Here is a 22,807-nt window from a genome sequence, read left to right as displayed (position 1 = left end):
GTGTTCATACGCTTCTTCAAGAACCTCATATACTTCATGTTCTGCCTCACCACACATCTGCTCGCAGCAAACCAGCGTCACACTCTCCTCGCTCAGAAGCCTTTTGGCGATGGTGGACGCCATGCGACCCAGCATGTGGTGGCGGGCGCGTCCATCACCACAGGCTTTGTGCTGACCTCTGTACCAGACACCATAGCTACAAACTCTCTGTAAGTTTTTCAAAGCCTAACGTGAAAGTGAGGAATGTCCGTTAGGGTTTTGGGAAGGCTGTGTTTTGTAACCCTAAACGTGTATACGTTATGGTCTTTGTGGTTGGTCTTCAGTTCGCTGGTTGAGAGCGTATCCATTTGCACGATTGAATCCAATTGGTTTTTTTTTTTAGCCATCTGGCGTGAGACTTTTAGCCACGAATAAGCTCTTGCCAGGTCAATATATAGGCATTGTTCAAGCTTACTTACTCATTAGGTATTTAACGTGGCAAGGTTCCGACAGAAAAAAAAAAAAAAAAAAAAAAACACACACACGATACGAATGCACACTAAAAATTGAGGATTAGGGTTGAGCTTTTCTTTTCTTTCTTTGATGCAAGCATATTTGTTATCTACAGATCCGAACATTCTAAAGTTTTTTCAATTATAAGTAAAGATGTATATCATTATATCAAAAAGCTTATAATGATGTATATTTTTGTCTTTTCTTATCGGAAGAAAAGTCTGTAACAAATTGACGTAATAACAATATGATTTTTGAAGTTCGAGTTGATGTTTACTCACAAAGTAAATTTTTCACATGACATTTTTTTTATTGAACAAATTATATTATTTACATTAAAGGGGAGAGGGTGAGCTTAGTCTCACAATGAGCTAGCGATAATGTGGTTCAACTTCACATTTGGTAAGAATCGAACTTAGAACCTCTCACTTACAAGTAAAGAGGATTACCATTAAATCATAGTACTAAGTGGCATAATAGTTTAAATTCTTTTTCTCATGATAATTTAGTTACATGACTTTTTAGAGGTAATTCCTTTAAACATAAGTTTATATTGAATTACAAGAATTTTCAGTTATATTAGACTTTATATTATTTTATTAGTTGTATTATGTTCTATTGATTTTATACAATGACACTAAGGGTGAAAATTGGACTAAATCGTGTAATGAGCTAGTAATAATTTAATATTAAACTCATCATCCGTGAAAGTTGAATCTTAACCATTTCAAGTGCAATGCAAGAATAAATATAAGAAATCTCTAACCGTACAAATGGCAATATCTTATTATTTAATTAACTAGAATGATAAGAAACGACAAAGCGGGTAAAATAGGAAATACCATGTGAAATTTGTGATTTAATTTTGGGTTTTATATATTTAGACACCGTATATTACCCAGCTGGTTTTGTGTTTAAAGTAATTTTACACAATGTTTACGTAAAAGAATTAAAATTAAAAAAAATCTAATTATTTATTTTCACCATTTATCAAGTAAACATATTAGACATGTTTTCGGGTCTTCTACTAACGTAACCCGGTATGGCTGTGGTATCCAAATTTAACAACGGGGTGCACACAATATTAATACACAAACGAACTTTAACCACAGCGTGACAGTTGTCAGCATGATGCGCTAAGTGTAGCGACCAAGAATCCAACGGATGAGAGATTTTTCAGTGTGATTGAACTATTGATGGTATATTATGTGTTTTTATATAAACGGAGCGAAATTTTATGTTTTAAGTTATTAATTTTTTATCACACATATCTCACTATTTAGATAATAATACATGATGTATTGTTCTAATTCTATTGAAAAATCTCTCTTCATCCGAAGGTGCACACAAAATTAATACACTAGTTGGTTTCCTTTCGCGTACTTTGCCGTTTCGATCCCTTCGACAGCAAACCACCACGACCTCAGCCGTCGTCTCCGGCGATCCATTCGAATCTCCAATATCAACAGGTCTTTACCTCCGATTTGATTAATTTCAGATCGTTCAATTTTTCGTCATTATTCCGCAATTCAATTTCCCAATTTTGATGGATTTGGGGCTTTATATCTGAATTATTGTTGAAATTGTATGATGGGTTGAATGCAGAGAGAAATTTAGGGAAATATGAGCGATGTATTCGAAGGGTACGAGCGCCACTACAGTGAACTCTCCGCCAACCTCACCAAAAAGTGTACGGTAGCTGGTGCTCTCGATGGAGGTAAGAAATTTCTCACTTTTCCTTTTTTTTTTTATTTTTTTTTTTTTTATTTTTTGTGAATTTAATCATATGTATGGTTGCCCTGAATTTGGATGATTCATGTTGTATTTAATTGTGCTGATGACATGGATTTTATGAATAAAGTTTGAGTCTTTTTGTTGGTGGCATAAACCTGATGAAGGATCTTAATGTATGTATTCGATTGAATTAATTATGCGAGAACCGAGTTTCCGTTGGGATTAGTGTGGATATGTGTCTTTTGGATCACTAGGACTGCTAAGTTTCTCACTGTTGCCGCTTTGCCGCAAAATTATGCTTCTTAATTTGAGGTTGAAAAGGTTTAGTGGACTCAAAAGATGGCAAAAGTCTTAGGATGATAGAGCTTCCACCGGCTTGAGTTATGCATAATATGTTAATAATGATTGTTTTAAAAATGGGGAGAAAACAAGAAAGAAAAGGACTGAAATGCTCGAGGCAATAGGATCGGGTCTTGGATTGTGCAGTGTGTGTCTTTAAGTTTTTCAACATTTGAATGGAAATGAAATGGATGGAAGGAGGGTCGGTTCTGAATTTTGTGGATGTTGAGTATTGTAGGTACAAAGATAAAGAGAAAAGGGGTTTTAATTCATTTCATGCAATAGATATATTTCCCAAAAAAGCATCTTACCTGCAAACTTCTATCTATATAAAATTGAACTTAAGAATAATATTTCAAATTGTGCTCGTTAGGAGTTTAAACATACTCTTAGTCTTCTTTTTTTACTTCTTGTTCTTGTTGTGAATGCGTATATTCTCCCTTATCAAGTCAAGAGATATTTATGGACACTACTGTCTGTATTATAATCTCAGAACAAAAGAAGCAAAAGGTTACTGAAATAAAGGCTGGAATCGATGATGCTGAATCTTTGGTAATTGATTGAACTATTCTCTTTGGGAGGATTTTATTTTTTGGTTATTTCTTTCTACTTGGTTCTGATGTGCTGTTTCTTAAAAAATTTCAGATCCGGAAAATGGACCTCGAGGCAAGAAGTTTGCCACCAAATATTAAGGCTGTGCTTCTTGCTAAGTTGAGGGAATATAAGTCGGATCTGAATAATCTGAAAAGCGAAGTTAAAAAACTTGTATCTGGAAACGCATATACATCTGCCCGAGATGAGTTGCTGGAATCAGGCATGGCTGATGCTCTGACAGTATGTCTAAATCCTTTTAGCTTTTTTTATTTTTCGAATAGTTATTTAAGATATTAAATGTGATTCATTATTTGGTAGTGAGTTTGTGATGGGTCTTGGTATATATTTGACATGAAACGTGGAGTTCTTCTACTTTTTTGAGGAAGATTTCACTTCGGTGTGCTATTTTAGTTATCTCATTCCAATTCGCTTGCTCGAGCAATAGAATGAGTGAACATGATTAGTTCTGGTTTGACTTGATGGTCACTTCACTTGTTAATTTGAAACAAAGATGCTTGAAACAACAATGAATATTTGAGTTTGAAAATTTGTTCTTCACTGGGCACTTTCGTTTTTGTCATAATTATTAGTCTTTCCTTTATTTGTGATAATTGATGATACTATTGTATGCTTTCCATGACTTGATTTGTGTCTTAAACCTTCCGCTCTTAGCCTTTCTTGATATTGTGGATAAATGTTTTTACAATACTTACTGACTAATGAAAATCAAATAGGCATCAGCTGATCAGAGGTCAAGGCTAATGATGTCAACCGAGAGATTAAACAAGTCCAGTGATAGAGTTAAGGACAGCAGAAGAACCATGCTCGAAACAGAAGAGCTTGGTGTTTCGATCCTCCAGGATCTGCATTCACAGAGACAATCACTGTTGCATGCTCATACCACAGTAATACCTTTTCAGGCTTTATATTCATTTTACGGTTGTTTTGACAGTCTTTCCGCAAACAAGTTTCTTTTCCATCTCTCGTCCTCTTATGTTTAGTGTCAGTATGCACGCCTTCTCTTCCTTGAGTAATGTTTAAAAATATAATGATGTGCATCTGGACTCTGGAGATTATCACCTTACGAACATGATTTACTCAATCTTCTTTTCACTATTATTAGTGTTAGTCTCTCAGGAGAGTGATGTGCGGCATGTGCCTGTGTATCCATGGGCCTGTACTGAAAACAAGTTTTCGAAAAGAGAAAGTTATTGATATAACTGCTTTGGCAAGGGCGATGATCTTCCTAGAATGGCATTTCATTTATCTAACTGTTTATTTCCTTTTGCTGCAGCTTCATGGAGTGGATGACAACATAGGGAAAAGCAAGAGAGTTCTGACTTCCATGGCAAGGAGTATGAACAGGAACAAGTGGCTTATTGGTACGGTTATTGCGGTTCTTGTCATTGTGATCGCCTTGATCTTGTACTTCAAACTTAAATAAGCCAAGACGTTTTCGCTTGTTGAGCTTGTGGCTTTTCAAACGAACACATTTTCGTTTCTTGTTTCTCCTTATTTTTCGAGTGTGCAAATTGAGTTTGTCAAGATGGAGATCCTTGATTGTGTAGTAATGGAAACATATCGATACGTTCCAACATTCTTTATTGGTTGTGTAACTTGTGTTTACCATTTCTGAGTAAGACAATACTTCCCACCTTCCCAATAAGGAGGAAAGTCATCTGTCCCGTTACTGTGATGTCATTTTTCAATATAAACGTCATAATCGAAATGGTTCATTCTCTTATAAACTTATAAGAAAAGAGCGTTGCTGTGAACTTATGACTTATGTGTTCTGTTTGTCCAAAGTTCCAAGCATAAGCTTTGCCTCTCTCAGCTTATGAGATGGCCAACCAACACTGGCTTGGCATCACTCCCCACCATCCACCTCCGTTCTCTCATCCGAGCATGCACGCGCCAATCCTCCATCGGTGTTGGCAAGAAGCTCCAAGCCGCAATTATCACTGGCGGCCTTGCCGCCTCAGTAGACTCATTCCTTCACAATTGCCGCCTCCATTTCCATGCTGCACGCGCCCGTCCATTCTCTACACGCAAGCCGTTTCAATGAAATTCCCCACTCGCACAAAGACGCGGTGGACTGGACCGTTCTCATGGGCTGCTTTGGCCGCCACGGAATGCTCCAATCCGGGCTTCGTTTGTTCTTCGAAATGCGAAGCGACGACGTGAAGGTGGACGATGTGGCATGGTTTGCTTGTTCAATGCGTGTGCTCGGCTGGGCAATGCTGAAATTGGGGAGCAAGGACATGGTTTCGCGGTGAAGGTGGGTTTGGATTCTGGTATCAAGGCCTGCAATGCGGTCATGGATATGTATGTCAAGTGTGGTCAATTGGGTATGGCAAGACAGGTGTTCGAAGTGATGGAGGAGCAGATGTGTAGTGTCGTGGACTGCGATTTTGGACGGTGTGGTTAAATTGGATGGTGTTGGAAATGGGAGAGTGGTGTTTAAGCAAATGAATGAGAGAAATGAGATTGCTTGGACGATCATGATTGTTGGATATCTAAGTATTGGGCTTATCTGCGAAAGGTTTTCGCTTCTTGAAGAAATGGTTTTCGGGCTTATCTGCGATAGGGTGACGGGCAGTTGGGTTCACGCTTATGCTTTAAGGACAATGGAGAATGAGATTGACATCATGGTTGGCACAGCATTGGTTGATATGTATGCGAAATTTGGCACGGTAGACACTGCGTTAAAAGTTTTTGAGCAAATGCACCGAAGGAACGAAAGGCGAAATGGAATGCTTTGCACAGTGGTTTGGCAATGCATGGAAGGGGAAAACTAGTTCTGACTTCTGAATATGTTTCCTCAAATGCTCGAGGAAGCCAAGCCAGACGAATTAACCTTCATTGCTTTGTTGAGTGCTTGCAGCCACTCAAGCCTTTTTGATCAGTGCCGGCAATACTTTTATAATCTCCAAGCGTTACATGGTGCAACACCTCAGATCGAACACTCTGCGTGTATTGGTGTATGGTGGATCTTCTAGGCAGGGCCGGTAATTGGAAGAGGCTGAAGTCTTGATCAAGCAAATGCCAATGCCTCCGAACGAGGTGGTTTTGGGTTCCCTTCTCGGTTCTTGCAGAGTCCATGGAAAGCTAGAGCTTGGTGAATGGATCCCCACAACACAGATTATCACGTCCTGCTTTCCAACATGTAATGCTTAAGGTGGAAAGCAGGATAAGGCAAACTTACTGAGGCAGGACTTTAAGTATAAGAGTTTAAGAAAGCTTCCCGGAATAAGTTCAGTTTATATTGGTGGCCAAGTTCATCAGCTCAGTGCAGGCGATACGTCGCACCCGAAAACAATGGAGAGCTACATGAAGTTGGATGAGATGATATAAAGACTGAGAAGGATCAATGGACAAACACAAGAAAAAGATTGCAGGAGAAATGAGAAAAGGAGAGTGAAAATCAATACTTTGTCGGTTCATTTAAAGCTTGTCAAATACGCAGACGTGGATTAAGTTAGTTGTGGATTAAGTCAGTTAGTTAGAATAATTATCTCACACGAGACTGAATTTATATCGTAATAGAATAAAGTAGCTTTTTATTTTGGCTTTTTAGCCAAAATGGTCTCTAAGATTGATATAACCCCTCATTTTTTATCCCTTGAGATTGTTTCCTGTCAATTATTTTGGTCATTCCATAAAAAATCTTTGTTGGGTATTTTTGCCAAATCAATCCCTCCACTTAAATTTGTGGTTTCTTTAATTTAACGGAGATTTTTCATAAAATGACCAAAATAATTGATAATGGACAATCTCATAAACCACTTACATCGATCTTAAATCTCAAAAACTAAAGTGAGAAGTTATGACAAGTTCATAAAGTATTGTAGCTAAAAAAAGTCTCTAATATTTCTCTTCGGAATAGTAGTTCAAGATATCTCTTTATGCAAATACGAATGGGGGGTTGCATATGTGATACATTGATTATATAACTTTCTCCAATACAATAGAAAGGAAGTCCTAACGGGGGATGTAGCTCAAATGGTAGAGCGCCCGCTTTGCATGCGGGAGGTACAGGGTTCGATCCCCTGCATCTCCATTTTTTAATTTTTTTGTTATTTTTATTAGGCAAATTCTCCCTCCTCTTTTAGCTGCCTCTTAATTTCTTAGAATGTGTAATTTTCATACTGCAGTTTTGAGCTTCTCTTTTTTGAACTTCTCATAATCTGCTACTGCTAGCAATATCGCATTCGACTTCAGATCGGCCATCACCGTCTTGATGAGCTGTTTCAGTCAAAAACATTGATTCGGTTACTATATGTACTTGCCCCTTAAAGTTCATCAAACACATATCATGGTAGGGTTTTGAAGAACTCACCGATTCTGTAATACTTCGCATGGCATTGTCCGGGACCCAAGCGAGGAGAGGTGGTACAATGAAACTTAAGTTTATGTCGAATATGTTTCTGGGCCATCTTTGTGTTCCTTGTCTATCTGAAAATATGGTTCCTTTGATGTTGAGGTTGATGTCACTTGGATCATACCCAGCAATGCCTCAGATTTCCCATCTAGTCTACACAAAAGAAAGAAAAAAAATGTCAACGTATTAAGTGGAATCCCGCTCCATTGTAGCTGAGAGAGATCCTTATCGACAACATATCAACAGTTATATTATTGTCGATATAACATGAACAACATATCAATGGTGGATAACAACAATAATATGTATCCATTCCATCTACAGTTGAGCGGGATCTCGGCTACAAAGAGGATTGTGTGCGTGTGCGTGTGGACATTATGGATTATGGTGTGCTTACAATGTCAAGCTCAAGAATCTTGGAGATGTGGTGAGGAACATGAGGGGGGTAGTCTTTCCCCATGGATTTGCATCTCAACTTAACATATAATGCAAGGTAGACAGACAGGAACAAGACTTGCATGGCCGGCATGTGAATTCTCCACTCTTCCTGCAAAAACACATCCATTCTTAAACTAGTTAACTGGGAAGCCTCCCTTCTCCCGGGAGAAAATCGAGCTATCCTTGTCGGATATTTCCTTGTGTATCTCTCTTTACGTGACCACTTAACCTTCTAAGGGGATACACGACCGGTTACAAGACAAAATTTTCCTTGTCATTTTGTCATTAATTAACTTTCACCCAACTGATAAAGGATGACAAAGAACTGAGAAGAAGTTCAAATGTGCATAGAAATTTAGGATATAGATTAGATTAATATTTAGCACAAGAAAATAGAACATTAGGCACCTCGTTTGCTTGGGTTTTCGCTGTGTCTGGAAAAATCGCTTTAATAACCCTGTGTTCATCGTCCAAGTATTGATCAAATGAAGCCTGCAAGTTATGCAAGAGCTTGCTTCTGTGAGTGATTGTTCTTGTGTTTAAGAGAGAAAGTGAGAGAGAGAGAGAGAGAGAGAGGTGAACATATATAGTACCGCAGGGGACTCATTGAGAGGAGCATCAAATGTATATCTGAAGTAGAAGGTTAAAGGCTCCCTATGCTGCTTCGTCTTCTTCAATTTTAACACTGCCTCGGCACGGAAAATCCTCCCCTGCTTCTTGATCGGCTTACCCTTCACATTTTCCGGCCCGAAACACATTCCTCTACCAGGACAGAACGAGGGTTGGCAGTGCCCTACATAAAAAAGACCAGCAGCAGCAGCAGCAAACTCACCCATTTTCCTTGACCATATTACACTTGAGCTTAATTTTTATATCACATTTTTCTTCAACGTTAGGTGGACATATTTGTTTATGGAACAAGGCAAGGGAAAAAAAGTCGCAGCATCTTCAATCACACTTCCTTCCCATCTGCCATCAGCTCCACGTGTTATTACTGCATGCAGCAACTGCTTCTGCATTGTGCTCTAAGTCCGCATTTTGGACTCTTACCATACGTACGCAAACATGGTTTAAGGTTTTAAGCACGTTTTTTGTTTTGCTGGGATTCTAGAACCCTAGTCCGGGAGATGGGACGGAATGCCCGTTTTTCTAATGAATAATGCTTTGTCGCATCATTGCTGCCAACAAAGCATATTAACATGTTATTGATACATTTCTGACAATTCATTCTATACAAGAAAACAAGCACCCCACGCAAACACTTGTTTTTGTAATGAACAATGCTTTGTCATATAATTGTTGCCAACAAAACGTATTGACATGTTATTGATGCATTTCTGACAATTCGTTCTATACGAGAAAACAAACCCTCACGCAAACGTCCGTTTTTGTAATGAATAATGCTTTGTCATATCAATGTTGCCAACAAAGCGTATTGACATGTCATTGATGCATTTCTGACAATTCGTTCTATACGATAAAACAAGCACCGTACAGAAAGAATTTCCAAGCATTTCCATTTCACTGAAGAGGAAGGTGAGAGTATAAAATACGCCACTCACTTTGCTTGATTACTAAATTGAAAAGCGGTTAGAGATGAAATATTTTCGACGACAAATCTTTTGCACATGAAGTAGGGCCGTGAAAGATTTGAAATATCAAATGTGTGACTATTTATACCAAAACCCTAAGCAGAGAATATTGATTCAAGTCTCGAGAGGTTCATGTGGGGTGGAAGCCAAGTACAAATTGGGGAAGTGCAATTGATGGAAGTGGATAAAGGTTCTTACGCAAGCTCAAAGATTCGACATTTTTTTCCAATTGGATATATGTGATGGTGACTGGTTAGGCCTAGGACAAGACTTCCATGTCCCCTAGTCATAACATGTAATAAATGTGTTTTTGATGATGGACTGTTAAATGGTGTCGTTTAAGATTAAAAAAAAAAATGTAATTGCCACTCTAAAAAAGTTATTTAGTACTATAAATCTATAACAGCTTTATAAAATATACGTTGAGTATCGTCTTAGAGTTGGATTTACATCGGTTGGAGGTTGAACGGAAAAGGATTTATCATCACCAGATAAGTAATAACATAAACTATCCATGTTGAAGGCCAAAGATGAAAGTGAAACCAAAGAATGGAACGAGTTTATCAATAGAGTAAATTATAGCAACGGTCTCTTAATTTTAACTCAATGCGGCCATGGATATGTATGTCAATTGTGGCCAATTGGGTATGGAAACACGGGTGTTCGAAGTATTGGAGGAGCGGAGTGTAGTCTCGTGGACTGCGATTTTGGACGGTGTGGTTAAATTGGATGGTGTTGGAAATAGGAGAGTGGTGTTTGATCAAATGAATGAGAGAAATGAGGTTGCTTGGACGATCATGATTGTTGGATATCTAAGTATTGGGGCTTATCTGCGAAAGCTTTTCGCTTCTTGAAGAAATGGTTTTCGGGTGTTTCTTGAAATTGAATTTTGTCACCCTTTGCTCATTTTTATCAGCATGTGCACAATCCGGCGATAGGGTGACGGGCAGTTGGGTTCACACTTATGCTTTAAAGACGATGGAGAATGAGATTGACATCATGGTTGGCACAGCATTAGTTGATATGTATGCGAAATTTGGCACAGTACACTGCGTTAAAAGTTTTTGAGCAAATGCACCGATGGAACGAGCAATGCATGGGAGGGGAAAACTAGTTCTGAATATGTTTCCTCAAATGCTCGAGGTAGCCAAGCCAGACGAATTAACCTTCATTGCTTTGTTGAGTGCTTGCAGCCACTCGGGCCTTTTTGATCAGGGCCGGCATTACTTTTATAATCTTTATGCGTTACATGGTGCAACACCTCAGATCGAACACTGTGCGTGTATGGTGGATCTGTAAGAGTATGAGTGTGATTCATACGGTTTGCTAATAATCCTTGATGCCACAGATTGCTATAAAGAAGTCTTAACATGTTTGTGAGAGTTAATTCGACTTTGGTTTGGATTGAAACTCCATGTTGATAAGCTTAGGAATAGGACTCATACTTGTATAAGGGATGCAGTCTTGTCTTCCTTGTAGGATTGTTATAGGGCAATCCAGGTCTTGTAGTATAAAGCCACAAGCCCCTGCTCTCACAAAAGACGCTCTTATTGTTCCAATTATCTATAAGTTGGAGAGTTTTGCAGATAGGAGAAGGTTGTGTGCAGGTTTTCATGTCTACAGGTATGTGTTGGTATAATTGCTGCAGTTCTTACACTTGTATTACATACATAATTTAAGGATTGTGATTTAGTTGATTAATCCTTGTGTTCTTGGCTAGTGTATTAATCTTTCAAGTCTAGTTTGCTCTTACACTGTGCGTGTATGGTGGATCTTCTAGGCAGGGCTGGTAATTGGAAGAGGCTGAAGTCTTGATCAAGCAAATGCCATGCCTCCGAACTTGGTGGTTTTGGGTTCCCTTCTCGGTTCTTGCAGAGTCCATGGAAAGCTAGAGCTTGGTGAAAGCCTTCTGCAGGAGCTGGTTCAAATGGAACCCCACAACACAGATTATCACGTCCTGCTTTCCAACATGTAATGCTTAAAATGGAAAGCAGTATAAGGCAAACTTACTGAGGCAGGATTTTAAGTATAAGGGTTGACGAAAGCTTCCCGGAATAAGTTCAGTTTATATCATCAGCCCAGTGCAGGAGATATGTCGCACCCGAGTACAATGGAGAGCTACATGAAATTAGATGAGATGATATAGAGACTGAGAAGGATCAATGGACAAACACAAGAAAAAAGATTGCAGGAGAAATGAGAAAAGGAGAGTGAAAATCAATACTTTGTCGGTTCATTTAAAACTTGTCCGCAGACGTGAATTAAGTCAGTTGATTAGAACAATTATCTTATGCGGGACTAAATTTATATCGCAATAGAATAAAATAGTTTTTGATTTTGGCTTTTTAGCCAAAATGGTTTTTGAAATTGGTATAACCCCTCACTTTCGTCCATAAGATTGTCCATTGTCAATTATTTTAGTCATTCCGCAAAAAATCTCCATTTGATATTTTTGCCAAATCAACCCCTCAAGTTGAATTAGTGGTTTCTTTATTTAACAGAGATTTTTTTTTCACAAAATGACTAAAATGATTGATAATGGATAATCTCATAAACCACTTACATTGATGTTAAATTTCAAAAACCAAAGTGACGAGTGATGACAATTTCATGAAGTATTGTAGCAAAAAAGTCTATAATATTTCTCGTCGGAATAGTAGTTTAGGATATCTCTTTGTGCAAATAGGAATGTGGGGTTGCATATGTGATACATTTATTATATGACGTTTTGCAATACGATAGAAAGGAAGTTCTAACAGGGGATGTAGCTCAAATGGTAGAGCGCCCGCTTTGCATGCGGGAGGTACAGGGTTCGATCCCCTGCATCTCCATTTTTTTTAATTTTTGTTATTTTTATAGGCAAATTCTCCCTCCTCTTTTAGCCGCCCCTTAATTTCTTAGAATTTACTGCAGTTTTGAGCTTCTCTTTTTTGAACTTCTCGTAATCTGCTACTGCTAGCAACAGTGCATTCGACTTCCGATCAGCCATCATCGTATTCCCGAGCTGTTCAGTTGAAAACATTGATTCGGTTACTATATGTACTTGCCCTTTCATTTTCATCAAACACATATCATGACGGGGTTTTGAAGAACTCACGGATTCTGTAATGTTTCGCATAACATTGTTTGGAACCCAAGCAAGGAGAGGTGGTACGATGAAGCTTAAGTTTATGTCGAATATGTTTTTGAGCCAGCTTTGTGTTCCTTGTCTATCTGAAAATATGGTTCCTTTGATGCTGAGGTTGAAGTCACTTGAATCGTACCCAGCAATGCCTCGGATTTCCCCTATAGTCTGCAAAAAAAGAAAAAAAAATGTCACCATATTAAGTGGGATCCCGCTCCATTGTAACTGAGAGAGATCCTTATCGACAACATATCAACAGTTGTATTATTGTCGATATAACATGAACGACATATCAGTAGTGGATAACAACAATAATATGTATCCATTCCATATACAGTTGAGCGGGATCTCGGCTACAAAGAGGATTGTGTGCGTGTGCGTGTGACATTATGGATTATGGTGTGCTTACAATGTCAAGCTCAAGAATCTTGGAGATGTGGTGAGGAACATGAGGGGGGTAGTCTTTCCCCAAGGATTTGCATCTCAACTTAACATATAATGCAAGGTAGACAGACAGGAACAAGACTTGCATGGCCGGCATGTGAATTCTCCACTCTTCCTGCAAAAACACATCCATTCTTAAACTAGTTAACTGGGAAGCCTCCCTTCTCCCGGGGGAAAATCGAGCTATCCTTGTCGGATATTTTCTTGTGCATCTCTCTTTCATGCGCTTATATCTAGGGATGGGCAATCGGGTCCTGGACCTGTATATCAGGACGGGTCCAAATTTTTTTAAAATTCAACATGGGACGGGGCGGGCCGGGTCCAGGTTAATATCGGGTATTTGGAAGAAACGGGCCCCCGGCCCGAACCAACAATTCAATACAAAACACTGATTTCCACCCCCTGTATGAATTTGAACCATTGGACTGTAGTGCAGGAGCTCCATAACATCCGCACTTTTTCATCTGCAATTTCGCCAGAGGGATATAGAACCTCCTTCTCCGCCATCAGTCACTTTCCGATACAAATTTGCAGAAGGTGACAAACCCAAATCGATCCAACAGAAAAGCAGAAAATGAAAAGGAAAAAAAAAAAAAAAACAACGATCTTTATCACCCATTCTTCAAATCCAAAAGACCCAATTGAAAATAAAACCCAAATAGATCCAGTTATCCCATCAGATCTCAGAAATTAGACAAATTGAAAAAACCCCAGCAAATCTTAAAGATCTCTAGCAGGTCTCGATCTCGTTGGCAACACGGAGGATCTGAGCTTGAAGGCGGTGGTGGCCGCACTCCTCAATCCGTGGAGAAGGTGTTGGTGGTCAACTCATCTTCTTTGTTCTTCTGTGATTTCCATTTTTAGGATTGAGGGTTTTGCGATTGGGGGAGAATCCCCAATCTTTGTGTAGGGATTGAAAGGGTTAAATGGGAATGAGAGACTTGAAGATGAAGAGAATTAGAAGGATTGCATTCTTGTTGCCATGATCCGACATCTCCTTGAACGATCGAGAGAGCTAATGAAGAAGAGAAAAAAAAAATTAACAAAAAAAAAAGAAAAAAAAAAAACACAAAAACAAAAAAGAGGCCTGGCCGTATTAGGTCTGATTCTTGTATTAAAATTTATTGTACCCGTCTCAGCCCAGCCTGTTTCTTTTAAACCCGAGTCTGGTCTATTACCTTCAAAATTGGGCCCAACCCTACGTATATCTCTCTCTTTACGTGACCATGTAACGTTCTAAGAAGAAACACAACCGGTTACAAGACAAATTTTCTTCTCGTGATTTTGTTATTAATTGACTTTCACCCAACTGATAAAGGATGACAAAGAACTGAGAAGAAGTTCAAATTTGCATAGAAATTTAGGATATAGATTAGACTAATATTTAACACAAGAAAATAGAACATTAGGCACCTTGTTTGTTTGGGTTTTCGCTGTGTCCGGAAAAATCACGTTAATAACCCTGTGTTCATCGTCCAAGTATTGATCAAATGAAGCCTGCAAGTTATGCAAGAGCCTGCTTCTGTGAGTGATTGTTCTTGTGTTTAAGAGAGAGAGAGAGACAGAGAGAGAGATAGGGAGAGATGAATATAGTACCGCAGGGGACTCATTGAGAGGAGCATCAAATGTATATCTGAAGTAGAAGGTTAAAGGCTCCCTATGCTGCTTCGTCTTCTTCGATTTTAACACTGCCTCGTCACGGAAAATCCTCTCCTGCTTCTTGATCGGCTTACCCTTCACATTTTCCGGCCCGAAACACATTCCTCTACCAGGACAGAACGAGGGTTGGCAGTGCCCTACAGAAAAAAGACCACCACCAGCAGCAGCAAACTCACCCATTTTCCTTGACCATATTACAATTGAGCTTAATTTTTATATCACATTTTTCTTCAAGGTTAGCTGGACATATTTGTTTATGGAACAAGGCAAGGGAAAAAGAGTCGCAGCATTTTCAATCACACTTCTTCTCATGGACCATCAGCTCCACGTGTTATTACTAAATGCAGCAACTGCTTCTGCATTGTGCTCTAAGTCAGCATATTCGACTCTTATCATACGTACGCAAACATGGTTTTAAGCACCTTTTTGTTTTGCCGGCATTCTACGTGAGATGGGACAGACGTCCCTTTTTTTAATGAATAATGCGTTGTCGTATCATTGTTGCTAATAAAACGTATTGACATGTTATTGATGCATTTCTGATAATCCGTTCTATAAAACAAGCACCTTACACAAACGTTCGTTTTTGTAATGAATAATGCTTTGTCATATCATTGTTGTTAACAAAGCGTATTGACATGTTATTGATGCATTTCTGACAATTCATTTTGTACGAGAACACCCCACGCAAACGTTTGTTTTTGTAATGAGTAGCTTTGTCATATCATTGTTGCCAACAAAACGTATTGATGCAGTTCTGATAATTCGTGCTATACGAGAAAATAAGCACCGCACGCAAAGAGTTTCCAAGCATTTCCATTTCACTGATGAGGAAGGTGAGAAAATAAAATACGCCACTCACTTCGCTTGGTTACTAAATTGAAAAGTGGTTAGAGATGAAATATTTTGGACGGGATGACAAATCTTTTGCGCATGAAGTAAGGACGTGAAAGATTTGAAATATCAAATGTGTGACCTTTTACCAAAACCCAAAGCAGTGAATATTGATTCAAGTCTCAAGTGGTTCAGGTGGGTTGGGAGCCAAGTATAAATTTGGGACGTGCATTTGATGGAAGTGGGTGAAGGTGGTTACGGTATCAAGCTCAAAGATGTAACATTTTTTTCCCTTGGTGTGATTGGTGATGGTGCCTGGTGAGGCCTAGGTCAAGACTTCCATGTCCTCTAGACATAAAGGAATTAGATCCCATTTGGATTCACTTTATAGAAATTCTAAAAATTCTCACATTTTAATTATTCATCGTATATCGTGCAGTTAGAAATTATTTGATTTTTTTTATTTACAATTAAACACAAATAATATCTGACGAAAACTGACAGCATAATATACAATGAATGGTTAAAATGTGAAAATCCCTACAACATGGATCTAGAGATGATCCTTTTCCTACCCGTAACATGTATCTATAAATGTGTTTTTGGTGATGGATGATTGTTTACAACGATGTTGTTTAAGATAAAAAATAAAAAAAACAAGTGTAATTGACACTCTAAAAAAAATATTCAGTACTGTAGGGGTGTGTTTATTTAGCATCACTAACCTTCACTGGACTAGATATGACTAGTTATTAGTGAAGTCATATGTTTGTTGCAGAGAGGGACTAGGTTTAATAGGACTGGCGTGGACTAACACCTTCGCTAGAAGGTCTTAGCCAGGCCCCCCAAAAATTAGAGGACTGCTACTCCCATTTTCTCCTTCATACGCTAGCATCAGAAACCCAACCATGCCCATGATGCAGAAACCTAACCATGCTCATGATGCAGAAACCCATATGCAACACCTAACCATGCCAGATGCAGAAACCTAGATGCAACACCTAAATCTCAAAACAATAACAACAATCCCAATAACAGTGTCCTGTGCACAATTTCAGCAAAGGCGCGACGAAGCCTCTGTACAACCGACAATCCAACGAAGCATCTGAAAATTCTGACGAATCATCTGCACAATCCGACAAAGTCTCTGCAAATTGAAAAAAAAAAAAACAATTTGAAATTTTTCTGGGTTTGATTTGAATTCTTCATTGTAATTGATATTGGAGAAATTGGGTACAATATTTGGATTATGGGTTGAAGTACATATTCACAATTTCCTAAATTGTTGATAGGAAATGAAATGAAAAGAAGACGAAAAGTTATGGGCGGTGCGAAGAAGACCGGGATGAAAAGAAAAGAAAGGTAGAGAGACGGGAGAGAGAGTGAGCCAAATAAAAAAGCATAGAATAGTAATAATAAAATATAAACAAGATAAATTAAAAATTGACAAAAAAAATATTTAAATTCCAATAATAATTTAGTTCATGATTTAGTCTGGTACTGCATCTAACACTTCACTACTTTTATGTCTTAGTCCAAGTCTAGCTAGTCAAGTCCGAAATAGTCCGGTACAACAAACGCATTATATAACAGCTTTGTAAAATATAGGTTGAGTATCGTCTTAGAGTTGGATTTACATTGAACGGAAAAGGAATTTTAATCATCATAAGAAAAGTAATAACATAAACTATCCATGTTGAAGGCCAAGGATGAAAGTGAAACCAAAGAATGGAACAAGTTTATCTATATTATCCCGGATAAATCTAGCCAAAACAAAACATCAAGTCTTTGAAACAAGCAATTACATCAGGCGGGGTACGAAGTTCAAACGCTAAAATAATGCTTTGTCATATCATTGTTGCCAACAAAGCGTATTGACATGTTATTGATGCATTTCTGACAATTCATTCTATATGAGAAAACAAGTACCCCATGCAAATGCCCTTTTTTGTAAGGAATAATGTTTTGTCATATCATTGTTGCCAACAAAACGTATTGATATGTCATTGATACATTTCTGGCAATTCGTTTTATATGAGAAAATGAGCACTTTATGCAAAGAGTTTCCAAGCATTTCCATTTCATTGATGAGGAAGGTGAGAATATAAAATACGCCATTCACTTTGCTTGGTTACTAAATTGAAAAGCAGTTAGAGATGAAATATTTTCGACGGTAAATCTTTTGCACATGAAGTAGGGACGTGAAAGATTTGAAATATCAAATGTGTGACTGCTTACCAAAACCCAAAGCAAGAATATTGATTCAAGCCTCAAGTGGTTCATGTGGGGTGGGAGCCAAGTACAAACTGGGGAAGTGCATTTGATGGAATCCAGATTCTTGCCCGATTCTGTTCGTAAGGATTGTATAGATTCGTAAATTGTGTTCATTTATTGTATATCATGCAGTCAAAAATTATTTTAAATATTTTATTTAAAATTAGACACAAATAGTACCAGATAAAAACTGATCACATAATGTACAACAAACGGACATAATACACGAATCTCTAAAATCTTCACCTAAAATATCCGTAGAGGATCCTATTGGCATTTGATGGAAGTGGATGAAGGCGCTTACGGCATCAAGCTCAAAGATTTAACATTTTTTTTTTCCAATTGGATGTATGTGACGGTGTGATTGGTGATGGTGACTGGTGAGGGCCGTGAGGCCTAGGATAAGATTTCCATGTCCCCTACCCATAAGGAATTACTGTGAACACGAAAGTTCCTTGAAACAAGAAACAAGAATAACGTGTACAAAATAATATTTTTTGTGTTTGATGATTTTGGGGTTACGATCTCTCTCAAATTTGGTCCTCTGATTCTATCTTCGTAAGATGTAGATTTGTTGATCCAAGGGCCGTCGAGGCTTGATCTTGGATGAACAGTTGTAAGTTTCTTCAAGGGCCTTCGTGGCTTTGATCTTGAAGGTTGATGGAAGTTTCTTCAAGGGCCTTCAGGGCTTGATCTTGAATGTTGATGGATGAGCGGATCTTCAAGGGCTTTTGGGCTTGATCTTGAAGAACGGTTGGTTTTCTTCAAGGGCCGTTGAGGCTTAATCTTGAATGAACAGTTGGTTTTCTTCAAGGGGGGCTTTTGGGCTTGATCCTGAAGAATAGATGTGTGGATTTGTTTGTTGATCCAAGGGCCGTCGGGGCTTGATCTTGGATGAACGGTTGTATGTGTGGATTTGTTGAGGTTGTTGATCCAAAGGGCCGTTGGGGCTTGATCTTAGGATGAACGGATGAACACTTTCTTCAAGGGCCGTCGGGCTTGATCTTGAAGAATGGGTGTATGGGTTTGTGGATGAGTTGTTGATCCAAAGGGCCGTCGGGGCTTGATCTAAGGATGAACAGTTGATGAATGATGAACACTTTCTTCAAGGGCCGTCGGGGCTTGATCTTGAAGGAAGATTTGACGAAGAACGAAGAGTGCTTTCTTGATCCTTCGGAATTCTTGGGAATTTGGATGCTTGAGAGCTTTGGAGTTTCAAAGCTTCAAGGATTTGGGGAATTCTCTCCCAATTTTGGAGTAGAGAAATGTATTTGTGAATTCCTTGATGCTTGATACCTTGATGGAGAAGCCTATTTATAGGCTTTGAGAATGAATCACCACCACAAAATATTTTTTTCCTTTCCAAGCACCATTGCCTAATTTTCCCACTTAATGCAATATTGAAATTGAAGTGGTGTAACTTATGGCCTAATTTCCTACTTAATACCATTTTAAACTTGAAGTGGTGTAACTTATGGCCTAATTTCCCACTTAACACCATTTTAAACTTGAAATGTGTATGCTTTGTCATTGCCCAAATGAGAAAAACTTGCTTTGATCCGTAAGGGATTGACGTGTGCTTGTCTTGTCATTGCCCAACATGAGAAGAAAAACTTGTTTTGATCCTCAATGGATTGAAATGTACTTGCCTTGTCATTGCCCAAAATGAGAAGAAAAACTTGTTTAATCCTTCAAGGGTATTTCTTCCTATTTTGTTGAGTCACACGCCATGTGTACAATTTGTACAACACGTGGCGTATGCCATGTATGCCTTGACACGTCAAAACTTTAATGCATTGGTGAACATTTGTTTCACCAAAATTTCGATGTCTACAAATGCCCCCACTTCAAGGCGCGTTGTAGACATGTGCTTGTCACGTGTAGAAGATGCGTTTTGAAGTCCCTTAATGTTGATGTCAACCCAAGGGCCGTTGGGGCTTGATCTTGAATTGGGCTGGAAATTTCTTCAAGGGCCATTAAGGCTTGATCTTGAGTTCGACTGGAAGATTTTCTGGTTTCCTCCAATCGTTGATTTTCCACAGGCTTAGTCATGAACTGGGCTGGAAATTTCTTCAAGGGTCATTGAGGCTTGATCTTGAGTTTGACTGGAAGATTTCCTGGTTTCCTCCAATCGTTGATTTTCCACAGGCTTAGTCTTGAATTGGGCTGGAGGATTCTTTTGGTCTCCCCCGAAGGCCTGAACTTACTCATTTTATCTGGAGTTGAATTTGATTCAAGGGTGGTGAACACTTGATTTTGAATCGGACTTGTGATTTCTTCAAGGGCCATCGAGGCTTGATCTTGAATTGGGTTGGAGGATTCTTTTGGTCTCCCCCGAAGGCCTGAACTTACTCCTTTTATCTGGAGTTGAATTTGATTCAAGGGTGGTGAACACTTGATTTTGAATCGGACTTGTGATTTCTTCAAGGGCCATCGAGGCTTGATCTTGAATTGGGCTGGAGGATTTCTTCAAGGGCCATTGAGGCTTGATCTTGAGTTCGACTGGAAGATTTTCTGGTTTCCTCCAATCGTTGATTTTCCTTTGTGCTACTCTTGAACTGGGTTAGAAATTTCTTCAAGGGTCATTGAGGCTTGATCTTGAGTTCGACTGGAAGATTTTCTGGTTTCCTCCAATCGTTGATTTTCCTTTGTGCTACTCTTGAACTGGGCAGCAGGATTCTTTTGGTCTCCTCCGAAGGTCTGAGCTTACTCTTTTTTTTTCTGTTTCTTTGTTCAATCTCTCCAATTCGTATTGAAGAGGGTTAGAGGATAGCTCAGCATATGCAGTTGTAGCTTGTCTCCACATGCTTCAATGTATCATTTTCACTTGCCTTACTTGCTCCCCTTTGCAGAAGTGGTATTTCCTTATGCAGGTTTAGCATCTTCTCTTGTAGTATTTGTTCCTGATGCAGGAGTTGAATGCAAACCTTGCATTTGAATGGACCATCACTTCTTGGTGGCAGCGCAAGTTTGAGTGGAGGTTCCGACATATTGCTTTCTCTGTCCTTGTCTTGGCAAGTGAGAACAAGGGCAAAGGAAAAGATAGAGGAAAAGCATGATATGAGATACCTTTGCTTTCGCCCTTGATGATATGAAATACTTTTGCCTTGGTGTCATTTGTTTGCAAGGGCATTCCCGAAGAGGAAGAAAACTGAGCATTTTGAGATGCTTTGCTGGGAGTGTACTCTCGGAGCTGAGGAAGAGTTGGGCATTTTTTTTTTTTTTTTTGTTTGCAGGTCTGCCTTGCCATAAAAGATGAAGGTCGACATATATAGGGATTTTCCAATAGCAAGTGGTGGTACTATTCTTTTACCCTTGTCGGCAAACGTTTTGATCCCGCAAATCCGGATTTTTGAAATAGTGACGACGTTTCGATCTTTGAATACGCCTCTTTGATTTCTGAACGACGCCTCTTCGATTTCTGAACGAGCGCCTCTTTTGACAAAGCTGCACGCGTTTTCTGAAAAGTAGAGAAAGTGCCACCGAACTTCGCGCTTGTCGGCTAAAGATGTGTAGCTGCGATGATGACCTCCACGTGATCTTTTGACAAAGTGGCACCCGTGCTGTGAAAAGCCGAGAAAGCGTCGCCAACTTACGCAGGAAAATCCAGCTTTTGAGATTTGCAGAGCGATGTCTCTTCACTTTTGAATAAGCGGCCCTTCGATTTCTGAGCAAACGCCTCTTCCTTTTTTTATAGAGGTATTGATCACCTCTAACATGCACACTTTGAAGGTTGCTCATTCCTGAAAATCATCTCCGGCCTTTTGAGTTTTAACTTCATCCACCCATCTCTTTTAACACCTTTGAAAAATGGCTAACCCATCGAACCTTAGCTTAGAATTGAGTCTCAGCAGTGATCCGGTTGCGCCGCGTCAAGGTAATGTATGGTGCCCGTCTTTCTTATCTTCTAACGGTCCTCTTACAGGTGAAGACTCAGTGATGCAGAATGCAACAACAGCTACAATAGTAGCTAGGAACCTCCTCACACCAAAAGATAGTAGGCTGCTTTCAGGACGGTCCGATGAGTTGGCCGTTCAAGAGTCCCTCGCTCTCAGTGTTCAGTGTGCGAGCTCTGTGTCCAACATGGGCCAACGCCTGCTTGCTCGGTCTCGTCAAGTGGAATCATTGATGGCAGAGGTGGAAGATCTTAAGCAGGAGATTAAACAGCTTAAGTACGAGAATAGAAGTTTGCATGTGCTTGCAAATAACTATTCGTCGGGCATGAAGAGGAAGCTTGATGAGATGCAAGAATCTCAAGGTCGAATGCAAAGTGACCGTCAAAGGCTTGCGTCTTTCTTCCAGAGACACCTTTTTCCTGGGTCATCCAGCGTTCCGCCAAGTATTGAGGCCTCGAATGCTCTATCTCCGATGCCTCTTGCTCCGATGCCTTCTGCTCCGATGCCTCCTGCTCCGAGAGTGTTGCCATGTAGTGGGGCTTCACGTACACATCTTTTGTGAAAGCTTCATCTTTTTTTTTTTTTTTTTTTTTTTTTTGTACACACTTGTAATTTCTCGGAGATCAATGTACATGCTTTATTTTATTCAGTGTATTGTGCTAAATACAGATAAAACATATAAATCACCAAGATGTGTTTTTTCCCTTTTTTTTTTTTATTTTTTTTTATTTTGATGATGTGACTGTACTTGAAGTTTTGAAGTTTCAAGTTGCCTACGTACCCTTGGTTGAGGAGGGATCAAGTCATGACGTAGTTCAAATGAGTGATGGTTTTTTTTTTTTTTTGATGATTTTGCCGTACACAGTTTATGCTCTTGCGGGCCAGGAGCGTTTGGTGCCGTTTGCTTTAGGGGTAGTAGCGCTTCAAAAATCTGCCGTTGATGGGGCCGATCTTCAACCCGTCTTCTGCCATGATTAAGTAGGCGCCATTGGTGTAGATCTCTTGT

At 39.2% G+C, this 22,807-nt stretch overlaps 3 protein-coding genes, 2 non-coding genes and 2 pseudogenes across 6 annotated transcripts; 5 read left to right on the top strand and 2 right to left on the bottom strand.

The window, feature by feature from the left end:
• Positions 1-1,800: 1,800 nt before the first annotated feature.
• Positions 1,801-4,756, top strand: LOC125474383 (vesicle transport v-SNARE 13-like). The gene is made up of 6 exons (XM_048577960.1): positions 1,801-1,961; positions 2,098-2,209; positions 3,059-3,117; positions 3,211-3,399; positions 3,894-4,064; positions 4,454-4,756. The coding sequence occupies exons 2-6, from the start codon at positions 2,116-2,118 to the stop codon at positions 4,601-4,603; spliced, it is 663 nt and encodes a 220-aa protein (XP_048433917.1). The 5' UTR covers positions 1,801-1,961; positions 2,098-2,115; the 3' UTR covers positions 4,604-4,756.
• A 138-nt stretch (positions 4,757-4,894) lies between these two features.
• On the top strand, positions 4,895-6,636 carry LOC125474215 (annotated as a pseudogene).
• Positions 6,637-7,044: 408 nt separating this feature from the next.
• LOC125474214 lies at positions 7,045-8,819 on the bottom strand. The gene is made up of 5 exons (XM_048577649.1): positions 8,572-8,819; positions 8,387-8,470; positions 7,934-8,087; positions 7,499-7,674; positions 7,045-7,404 (listed from the first exon to the last, which is right to left on the bottom strand). The coding sequence occupies exons 1-5, from the start codon at positions 8,812-8,814 to the stop codon at positions 7,303-7,305; spliced, it is 759 nt and encodes a 252-aa protein (XP_048433606.1). The 5' UTR covers positions 8,815-8,819; the 3' UTR covers positions 7,045-7,302.
• On the top strand, positions 7,147-7,219 carry TRNAA-UGC. Its single transcript has one exon. It is a non-coding gene; the product is annotated as a tRNA-Ala (tRNA).
• A 1,365-nt stretch (positions 8,820-10,184) lies between the features above and the next one.
• LOC125474213 lies at positions 10,185-11,545 on the top strand (annotated as a pseudogene).
• Positions 11,546-12,261: 716 nt separating this feature from the next.
• On the bottom strand, positions 12,262-15,160 carry LOC125474112. 2 transcript variants are annotated; one of them, XM_048577548.1, is made up of 5 exons: positions 14,735-15,159; positions 14,552-14,635; positions 13,104-13,253; positions 12,668-12,862; positions 12,262-12,574 (listed from the first exon to the last, which is right to left on the bottom strand). In XM_048577548.1, the coding sequence occupies exons 1-5, from the start codon at positions 14,975-14,977 to the stop codon at positions 12,449-12,451; spliced, it is 798 nt and encodes a 265-aa protein (XP_048433505.1). In that variant the 5' UTR covers positions 14,978-15,159; the 3' UTR covers positions 12,262-12,448. The 2 variants fall into 2 exon arrangements, with proteins under 2 accessions (XP_048433505.1, XP_048433506.1); XM_048577549.1 differs by lacking the exon at positions 13,104-13,253 and having other exon boundaries at positions 14,735-15,160.
• TRNAA-UGC lies at positions 12,329-12,401 on the top strand. The gene has a single exon. It is a non-coding gene; the product is annotated as a tRNA-Ala (tRNA).
• Positions 15,161-22,807: the final 7,647 nt, after the last annotated feature.

The sequence above is a fragment of a genome, unplaced genomic scaffold (assembly GCF_019419815.1).
Source record: "Pyrus x bretschneideri cultivar Hongxiangsu unplaced genomic scaffold, Pyrus_bretschneideri_v1 Contig12, whole genome shotgun sequence".
NCBI classification, from domain to species: domain Eukaryota; kingdom Viridiplantae; phylum Streptophyta; class Magnoliopsida; order Rosales; family Rosaceae; genus Pyrus; species Pyrus x bretschneideri.
The sequence above is the reverse complement of the archived record's forward strand: the minus strand, read 5'-3'. Positions and strand labels throughout refer to the sequence as shown.